At 36.5% G+C, this 10,594-nt stretch overlaps 1 protein-coding gene across 2 annotated transcripts; it reads right to left on the minus strand.

Moving 5' to 3' along the window:
• Positions 1–1,336: 1,336 nt before the first annotated feature.
• LOC121649173 (group 3 secretory phospholipase A2-like) lies at positions 1,337–10,304 on the minus strand. 2 transcript variants are annotated; one of them, XM_041999798.1, is made up of 7 exons: positions 9,538–10,304; positions 8,460–8,592; positions 7,728–7,862; positions 5,762–6,750; positions 3,581–3,710; positions 1,861–1,980; positions 1,337–1,696 (listed from the first exon to the last, which is right to left on the minus strand). In XM_041999798.1, the coding sequence occupies exons 1-7, from the start codon at positions 10,010–10,012 to the stop codon at positions 1,516–1,518; spliced, it is 2,163 nt and encodes a 720-aa protein (XP_041855732.1). In that variant the 5' UTR covers positions 10,013–10,304; the 3' UTR covers positions 1,337–1,515. The 2 variants fall into 2 exon arrangements, with proteins under 2 accessions (XP_041855732.1, XP_041855733.1); XM_041999799.1 differs by lacking the exon at positions 9,538–10,304 and adding an exon at positions 8,889–8,957.
• Positions 10,305–10,594: the final 290 nt, after the last annotated feature.

The following is a 10,594-nucleotide window of genomic DNA, read 5'->3' on the forward strand; positions in this document are numbered from 1 at the left end:
CAACTCATAAGTGTATTCTATTTCTTGATTTATTGTACCCATCCCTGCTGTTGACTTGCACAAATTTGCATTGTTCTGACGTGAAATTATGTGGTGAAGACAAATACAATGTGGCTAATGATAATCTAGTCATAAATAGTTTTTATTTCTGAAATACGTAAAAATATATGTTATGTTCAACAATGTATTCTGCGTGAGTTTATCCATTATATTTTGTGCCATTTTAGAATTCAAATGAAGAAAAGAAAAAAGAAAAACTAAAGTTTTTGCACTCTATGACATCTGAGCTCCCATATAACTGCATCCAAAGTCTCAGACTTTAATTATCATATTAGCAATATTGTTTTTAAAGAATCTTCATTATGAAAAGGTGCATAATGCCAATAAAAAGTTTTGTAAGTACTTTTACTCCCTATCTTGTTCTAACAACAGCAGTCATGGTTATTGTCAATCACTGAAAATGTGAAAATTACTGCTCACAATATGGGAGAAGACTATGACAACACATTGTATAAATTAAGGCATTTCAGGTTTTCATTTATTCCTAATGTAAATAAGAATTGACAGACAATAGAGTTGGTGGAAGCAAAGCGGAAAAACCTCAACCAAATATTCAGAGATATTTATTTAGGCAAATGAAAATATCTGTCTTCTCTGCTAAAAACCATTTGGAATAGACTTTAAGATGGTATTATACTGTGCACTGACAATTTCCATAATCCCATCCAACATAAAGCAGGTATTGAAAATGAATAAAGGAATGAATGAAAAGGCAGATAATGGCAAAGAAAAGGCCACTTTAAATAGGTTGCAATCAACATCCATTTCAGATTAGTGTTGAGTAAACATAGTAGGACATCCTAGGCCCCCAAAAAGAACAAAGGGAAAAAAATCACAACCACCAAAAGATTGTTTTAGTTGGCTAAACAGATAGAAAGACCAATTATTCAATCAAAAAAAATTCTAAATGTTTAAAAAGAAAACTATAAATGTGTGGTTCAGGGAGCACAAGACATAATTTTCAAACATGGATTCGTCATCCCTGAGTTCAGACCCTAACCCCGTTGAAGGTCTTTGTGATATGCTGGAGAAAACTTAACATAACATAATTTTCGAGAAATTAATGCATCTCTGGATTAAAATGGATGAAATAATACCACTGTGCATGTCTTTAGCATAACAAGCTGATGTAAGCTTAGAAAAAGAATAAATATTCTAGTTAGTAGGTTTGTTTAGAGTTCTGTTTCAAGATATTTTAACTGCTAGAAAGCAGGATGTTTTAAAAGCATGGAACATCAAATTAAGTTTATTTTTCATTACTGCTAATAAAATTGCACTTTTTAATAATTTGTGAAAATGACCTTTGCACATAATTTTAAATAAAATCAAATTAAAACCAACTGCATCAGGCAGACACAAAATAAAAGTTTATATTACATTTGTTTTCATCACACAATCTGATTTTGTTAGCAAGTTTTCAAATATTTTTGTTGCTGCACATAGCAGCTTCTTCCATCATTTGAGCTTTGCCATAATATCAGCTTTCTTCTCTAGCCTCAAGCATCGCTTATAAAGACGAACAGGAACCCGTCTTTTTTTGTCACTTGATAAAATTCCCATCCCAGCAGCATTTTTTTCTTCTATCTTCTTAAGTGCTGTATGTAGGTCAGAGGCTTTACTGAATCCATGAAAACATCTAGAAAAGAGACATATAAAAAAATTGTTAAAAATGGCCAAACCTTATAATCTGCTATAAACCACACAAGACAAGGAATCAGCTCCATTACCACAAAAAAAAAAAAAAAAAAAAAAAAAAACAACTTGTGATTTAGCATGAATAAGCATATCACAGATTAACACCTCTTTTTGTGGCGGCAGTTTTTCTTCTTTGGCAGAGTAAAGCACTGCTGAGAGACAAACTCCACCAGTAGACTAGGGAGGATGCTGGGTTGCTTGAAGCTTTCAATCTCAACAGCCAAGCTGTAAAATCAACAAAAAGAAAGTGAAGAGATCATCCCTGTACAAAAGATTATAGCTTCACAAGCATCAAATGTGTGAGACTTGAGGAAAGAAAATGGGATGCTATTTTAATAAATATTAAATATGGCATTACAATGAATTCTGAAATGAATAAATGAAATAAATATAAATGAATATATGAGTTAATGATGTTCAATAAATGAATAACTCTTTATTTGTAAACAGTTTCTAAATCTAGGGGATATTTGTCATAATCCATCACTGTGTGACCAAAGTGAGACAGACAATGAAGGAGAAAGCTGCTTCTATGGTGAGGTCTTTTCCCTCTTCTATACATACTACTGGAATGAGAATTAAGATTAACAGTCCTATGTGGCTTAATTTTGCTACTATGACTGGAGAATGGAGATACATTGTCCAAAGCAAAAAATGGTTAAAATTAAAGATGTAACCAGATGTCACTGAGGTATTTTAAAAGTGTTTTTTTTTTCCAAGCAAGAAAGTTTGACAAGTAACAGCATGAATAACACTGATAATATATTACAACATGCCATATAATCACCAAAGGCTGAATTCCAAATAGCTATTTTACTGAAACACTGACATGACCTACTAATTAGAGTCAGTTGTTAACCCTTTAATGTCCTCAGTATGAAAGAAAGAAAACGGCCATAGAAAAATGTTTCTTTGTATTTTTTAATGTCCTCGAGGCAATAATCTTTTTTTTCAACAAATGGTTGAGATGTAGCTTCATGGTAAAATTTGAACAAGTAATTGCATAACATACTCAGTTTCAGCATTAGCTTTAGTGTTAGCATTAGCTTCAGAACAGCTAGACAAAGGGGTTGAGGCAGGTTTATTTCCACTTATTTGTAATGAGATACAGTGCACCCCCGAAAGGAGTGATTTGCTAGCTAGTAAAGTAGGACATTAAATCGTTGTCAATTACACCTTTACTTTCCAGTAAACTACAAAATTAGCATAGTAAATCTTTGAACTAGCAAATCTACATGCAACATTAACATTAGCAGTTGCACCTTTAGGACTTTTGCTGCAAAGCAACAAGAATCCCAAACAATTCTTCCAATGAAAACATTTTACATTTACAATTTTTTACCCAAAGACTTTTTTTCAATGCTACAGTTACTATGGATACTTAATCTCAATGCAAGCTGCAGCTGAAGCCTGGACATAGAACAGGAATACACTAGTCATTTCAGATTAGTTATGTAAATGTCGGCAGTTTGAAAAAAGCTCAAAAGCTGCCTAATGCTTGTATTGCCTCAGCCTCAGTAAAATATGATATGAAGCTGTTTCTAGGGTGTGACATTAAAGCAGAACTACTGGTATGGTCATTAAACGACATAAGAAAAGACACAAGAAAAGACAAAGTCTTTAGTCATGAAGTGGAAATGTACTTTTGATTTTCTATTGATATCAATTGATATTGTTTATATCTATCCCTGGTCTTGACCTGAGGACAATTTTTTTCCCCCCACTTATTTTTTTTTATTAATTTATTTTGTCATCAATAAGACCCGTGCATATTTGCACAATATGAAGAAAACCAAATAGATGGTAGATAGTGTCGTGATGTTACCGGCTAGTACAATCACAATGGTAGGTGGCCTTGGACTCCATGTTCTGTAGGTTATATTTCTTCTCTAGAGGAGGAATTTTGAATTTACAGTCATCCAGATGTTTCAGACTGTGACACTGGAACTGAGTATCTGAAAAGACAAAAGTAAACACAGGTCATCTCACAAAATATCTCCATGTACTCCCCATTTTGAACATTATAGCAATTATTTGTTTACTAATACTTTTGGCTCTAGAAAAGTTTAATGCTCCTTTTTACTTCCACATAATTAGAAAGCTTCACTGGTGACGATTATCCAGTTCCACCTGTAGGAATGAGTAGCCTATTAACATGACCTCAATAGGGAAAAATGCCCTGGGCCACATTTTTAGAGGCAATATTCTGTGGAATTTTTGTGGCATTTTGAAGCTGCTAAGCTTCCTTCTTCATTTTTACACGTGGCTCACCTGGGAGTACTAATAAATGTAATAAGTAGTTTCCTTGCAGTTATTTAAAAAAATGTGGAACTAATTCAAATGAAGCTGGCAATTTTCAAATAACAAAAATAGTGTTGATAGATTCAAAAATATTTTTCCTGTTAGCACAAAATGTAAAGTAGCTGTGGTGACAGGTGATTAACTGGTTTTCTGTGCGGACAGTGTGTGCTTTACACTCAGCAGCAGGAGTGAGCAGTCAGTGTGCAAGGTGAGAGAAATTAGCACAGCTGTGGTGCGTAGCCCTGTTTTCTTCTACAGTGTTGTGCTGAGACCCCAGACACATCATGCTGTGAGAAGGTCCTGCCTTACAGTTGTCTGTGGATTCTTGAAAGCATTAAGTGTCTAATGAAAGCAAAACTTCAAAGCTGTACTTGTAAAGCTGTGTTGTGCAGGTGTGTAAGAGGAGTTTGTATAAGTGTAACTGTGCTATTCTAGCACTAAATGAATGGTCAAAGTAACTGAGGACACATTGCTCCAATAGTCTTTTTTCATCATTAAGTATAGTTTTTATAGTGTTATAAAAAATATATACAATTGCACTGACACAAGCCAGCTTTGAAACTTTGCTTCTAGAGTGAACTTATAAGGTGGTGATGTGGCATCAATCATCCTAATGCACTCTCCCAGCACGCCATTCATGTATGTTAGACATTTTAACCTAAAACAACACAAGCAGTTATGCTGTTAATTAGTCACTTTTAACAGAAAACTCCAGAAGAAAAGTAAATGGATTTTATTTGACTTGCCTCAACCTACCCTGAGTCAATCAATTACAATCTCCTCTCAACAGCAGAAACATTAAATTGCTTGCAAGCTGTGCAGATAATGTGAGAAACATTCCCATTAGGTTTGGCTCATGGAAGTTTATGAAACTGTCCCTTACTTTAATCTATTGAATCCTGTCATGGAACAAGACTTTCTGTCTTTTGTTGTTGTTTTTTTTGGTGCACATGAACACATGGATGAAAAACAGAAGTCAGACATTTTGCTAACTTGGCCGGTAATTGGGTCACTTTCTCAACACTTCTTTAACAACTACACCACCATAGATGATCTTATGCAAAGCAGCATGGACTGTGAGCTAAAGCTATGGTATGTGGGGCTTTTTGTACAAAAGATATATGAATGAGAACATTGTAGGAGTAAGCTCAATTGCTGTTTTCAGCTTCGGCCTTGAGATTTACACTGAATGAAGCTATGCAAATCCCATAAATCTCCTTCCATAAAGCCCCTTATTGGCCCCTGTTAAGCTGCCATTTTATCACTTTCTTAGCTGTCATTTGTGGTTTATCAATTAGTAAACTGGCTTTTAGTAAAAGGCTGTTCTATAGTCACATTCAGACAACTGGCTGTATAAGGTTGATGGTCCCCTGGATAACACATCTGGCACCAAAATGATCAAAAGATCTTTACCTCTTTGAAACTGTAGCTTAGCCCCTGTATAATCCTCCTTCCTACTTTGATAATTCCATCTGAAATAAGCATTTTAATAGTAGTTACTTCAAAATGTGTAGTACAAGGTTATCCCACCAGTTAGAATCCCTCTCAGGCTGACACAGCTTTTGTCAAGTCATTCATCATACAGTATGCCATATCACAGACTTATCAAGCTATCCTTGATATCACAGTGTTCTGTTTATTTGTTTATTTTTTACCTCCAAAGACCCCACATCAAGTACTGGTAGCAGCAACTGCTTTTACTTACCTGTCATATTACGGAGTGCACCGTTTTGTGTTAGGCTTTTCTCTGCATGGAAGTTGTGGACTACGGTACTAACTAACAGCTTCTGGCTTGTATTGTTCCACAGGGGATAGAAATCCACCCAGTTCTGTGACTTGTCATCTTTATCAAGAGAAACCATTGCCCTTAGTTTTGTTGTGACCGGTGTTGCAAGGGTAACTGTGCTCTGTAAAGTTAATGAAGTGTCCTGGTTGGGTGTTACTGTTGTCTTTTTGAGATGTTGGCTCTCATGTGATGATTGTTGATTCTCTTTGATTGTTTTTGCCAGTGTAGCAGTTGTTCTGTTAGATGCTGTTTCTGGCTTCAGGCTGCTTTTACAGTGTAAATGAGAGGTGTTACCTCTTACAGGCAGGAAGGATGGATCTGTGACTTTTTGGTGGCTTGTGAAGGTTTTGTTCCATCCTACAATTGCTGGTGTTGGCTTCAGCTGAAGTGTCAGTCTCTGTGTTAACAGTGTTATACTTAAGGGTGTTGCAGATGGCATTTTTTGGTCAGTGATTGTGGGCACTTTTGCAGGGATATGGCCTGTCTGTTCAAAGCGCGATGAGCTCTTTCTGAAATTCATTTTCCCAGCTCTTTTATTATTTGAGATTAGTGAGCTACTTTTAGCAGGACCCATTTTTATGGACATCGTTGATGTGTGTACCCTTAATACTGTGGGAACTTGTGAAGGTAATACTCCTGACAATTTTTGGTGCCTTTTACATCCTTTCCCCTTTGTTCTTCTGCGGTGGAAAGTATCTCCTCTGGGGGGATCTCTCAGTCCACATCCACGTTCGGTTTTGGATGACTTCCTGAGAAACTTGACAATGAGGCTTTCTGTTGAATTTTGCCTTTCACTGCTTGTTAAATTGTTACTGCCAATGTTTACATATTTGCTTGTGTCATCCGAGCTGTTGTAAGGCAGGGGCTTTTTGAAGACAGCATATGGGGCCTCTTTGGCTCTTTTGCACCTATAGAGAACAAATATGTTTAGTGAAACCACACATTTAAATAGAAAACATTTTGAAAACAGCATCTGGTTTGTTTCTGTCAAACAGACAACACTTACAGAACAAACTTACAGATTTATCCAACTACAATATCTAACTAAATGGAGGGGCATGGCTCAGTGGGTAGAGTGGTCGTCCTGCAACCTCAGGGTTGCTGGTTCGATCCTGACCTGGAGAGCTCATGTCGAGGTGACCCCTAATTGCTCCTGATGGGTCATGGTTGAGCGCCTTGCATGGTAGCTTCCGCCATCAGTTCGTGAATGTGTGTGTGAATGGGTGAATGTGACGTACATGTAAAAGTGCTTTGGATAAAAGCGCTATATAAGTACAGGCCATTCACCATTAAAAAGAGGCATGCTTTATATTTCTATTTGGGATGTGCAAGAAGAGATTGGAGGTAAAGCAACATGGCTGTCTGTACACCACTAATGTTCCTGTATGTTATTAATCCTCTATTTTAGGCATTAGGGTTTATTGCATCATCTTAGAGGAGGGTAATAAAATGTTCTGAAATTTAACACACTGACTAGGCTGTTTTTCTTACCCCGTTTTATTGTTTGTGCCTCAAGCATGTGCATGTCTTTATGCACACAATTTTAAAACCATATAAAGTTAAATTCCATTGCATCTTTTTGATCAAACTGTGGTATAAATTCTATAAGGGGATGAGTCCAAATTTTGTTTTCCAAACTGTATATAATTATGTAACCATGATCAAAGCTTTATGTTTCATCATGACCTTCATGGTGGCCTTCATCATTTTCTTAGGTTTTTCCAAGTGTCTGTAACGTTGATACAAACTACATTAGTATGTGTCTACTATATCTGCACATGCCACTAAGAAACTGTGTTTTTATACCTTATAGCAACTGTTTTTTTATCTAACAATGTGAAATTACAGCTTCATGGGACAATGTCAGCATGTTTCTGTCACTTACATTCCCCACCAGTACATCTCTGTGCACCGCTTCATCTGTTTTAGCTCAAAACACGGAACCTGTAGAATGTTGAAGAAGCTGTACCCCACCATATGAGAAATGCTATCATTCATGCCCAGAAGGCACTGTCGAAACCTGGTAAGGAGGAAAGACAGAGCAAGCTAAGTTTGAAAAATGGACTGTCACAGTGTACAAAAAGTTTATTATCATATGCATTGCTTGAGCTGGGAAATTAGATCAAATGTGTTTTAGTGTGTGTTACTTGTAGATGAACACCAAAACCTAGAGGGCAAATGTAATAAACATGTACTTCTCAACACTAGATGTTAAGATAGAGGGGAACATACATATCAGTGGGTAAATAATAGCTTGTTTTGAAGGAATGCATGCCAAACAAAATCAAAAATAACATATGACACGTTCTCTCTTGACTGCAAAAGTTTTTGTAGAGCTTTTTGCAGTGAAATATTAGTTTGATAGCACTAAGTTCTTAACCTTAAATCAAATCAGTGATAAAAAAAAATCAAATTGTAAGAGAACATTTTAGAGATGAGAACAGTTTACTGAAAAGAATCTGTTTTGAAGCAAATCTGTCCTTACTTGACTGTCCATGCCAGCCAAAGAAATGAAGAGAGATGTGAATTACTGCTCACAGGAGTTTCGCTGGCGGCAGTGAATACTTAGAATCCCAACCAAGCATTTGATGCCCACAAGGTGCATTTTAAAGCTCACCTTTGGTCACAGTCGCAGTGTGAAACAGTGAAGAAGTTGGGGTTGAAGACACCGTAATTCACAGTGAACGTTGGGATGATGTGCAGACAGTGGTCGTGCTCACGGCAACATTTATCTGCACCCTCAAACATGCCTGTGAACATTAACAAAATACAGACTTGATGAAATATAAAATTTGCATGGAAGCAAATCTTCTTTGAGCTAAGATAAGCTATTTTAAAGTAGCATACATACATACATACATAAAAAAATAAATAAATAAATAAATACCGCTTTACACATATTTTTATGTTGATTTTATTGTTATAATATGGGCTCAATATAAACCATAACGATATGGTAAAAGTAAGATTTGTATTTGTATAGAAAAATATAAGTGTTTTTGCAAACATCTCTTCAAGAAAAGCACAAACTGTGTGCTAGACTGACGTTGCAGATGCGGATTTTAGGCCCCTTCTTTAAACTTGGGTGATGACAAATCCAACTTATAACAACTACCAAGCACGTTTAAATAAAATAATGCAGCCAAATTCATTAGATACACTTTCTTAGGCAGTGCAGCACTGGGATATTTTCTAAGTTCAGTTCAGAAAGTGACTTTTATTTAAATGATTACACAAAGATTTTTTTTCATTCACTTACTTTCTTTTATATCGCTCGAAACATCTGCAGTTCCAATGGGTTTGTCGAAAAGGGTTTATTTTAGGGATACGTTTCAACATTTAACTTATGTTACTGTACCCCTTTGTAAACGTGAAAGAATGTGACTTAATTGGTAGCGTAAAAGTACATCTGTGACAGGAGGTAATATTTTAACGAGAAAAACCGTGTCATGTTGCCCCAGGCAAAGCATAAAGTGGCCTATCTCTTATTCATCAACCATTTTTCCTCGGACACCACAGTCCTGTCATACCGCAAACATGCTACGTTTTGGGTAAAAAAAAAAAAAGGAGGAGAAGAAGGAGGAGAAGAAGAAAAAGAAGAAGAAGAAGAAGAAGAAAGAAGAAGAAGAAGAAGAAGAAGAAGAAGGGACAAAAGAAAACTCCAAAACGATAACATTAAAATGAAACATCCTCACCTAATTGCTCATATCCAACCGCTCTGCTTCCACTGCCGCACCACAAGGTGCCTGGCAATATCCAGGAACGTTTCCTCCGAACTTTTCTGTCTGTCCCGTCTTCAGTTGTGTGCCTGGTAAACTCTGGCGCGCCAGAAGGAACAGGCGCGCACGGAGCAGTCAGCACCATGCTGATATTAAACTTATGGGGAACTTCTTGGTCCCAGTTTTTTTTGTTGCAGAAAGCGTGATAACCTTCCGTAGCATGTATACTGGAAAATATGTGACATTCTACCAGTCTCATATGTTCGGACCAAACAGTGAGATACAAGGAGCGTACACCGGCTGTGTCTCGGTGCAGAAAGGTAATGCTCGTCTGTCCGTCAGCAGGATTCAATCTGAAACAGGAAAGATTTGATCCGGTCACGTCTTGTGCTGCTAAGAGACTGAGCGACAATAAAACGAAAGCAGTTTGAAACAGACATCTGCTTTCCATCTCAGTTGTATAGGCTTGCAATCAGTCCAGCTTAAGACCAGCTTAAGTCTTTAAATGAATCTCTGAATAGACGAATTCTTCCACATTCATTGGCACATGTTTCTGCACCGGCCGGGTTACAAGATGTCTCAGATGTGATCACAGCCTTTGAGGAAAACACGCGATTGAAAAGTGCTCTCATTGGTCTGAAATTTGACTCTCAATTTTGCACACGTATCTGTGTGTGTCCATGTACTGTATGTGATTCTTAAGTTATTTTACTATGTATTTACTATGTTTTAATATGGTTTACTGTGGTTATTTTGAAAAGATTAAATACACATGGAAAACTACAGACATAATTTTTTACGTTATGATGTTACAATAGGATTTACAAACAGTGTTCTTCTGTTCACTCCCAGCAAATATTAAGCAAGAAAATAAGCTGAAATTGGCATTATGCTCAAGGAACACAGTTAAAGTAAAAGTTCCTGATGTGGACATTTGAAATGATGACATATGAATTATTAGATTGTTATTAGTACCCACTGAATTACAACTTCATAAACAGTTTTATATTTAGGGACACCTTGCAAACATACG

This window comes from Melanotaenia boesemani, chromosome 11, assembly GCF_017639745.1.
Source record: "Melanotaenia boesemani isolate fMelBoe1 chromosome 11, fMelBoe1.pri, whole genome shotgun sequence".
Taxonomy (NCBI): domain Eukaryota; kingdom Metazoa; phylum Chordata; class Actinopteri; order Atheriniformes; family Melanotaeniidae; genus Melanotaenia; species Melanotaenia boesemani.

Coding starts and splice junctions, on each gene's coding strand:
- LOC121649173 (XM_041999798.1), bottom strand. CDS start 10,012: ATGGAAAGCAGATGTCTGTTTCAAACTGCTTTCGTTTTATTGTCGCTC. Junction 3,711..5,761: donor TGCACTCCGTAATATGACAG/GTAAGTAAAAGC, acceptor TTGTCTTTTCAG/ATACTCAGTTCCAGTGTCAC. Junction 1,981..3,580: donor CATTGTGATTGTACTAGCCG/GTAACATCACGA, acceptor TTGATTTTACAG/CTTGGCTGTTGAGATTGAAA.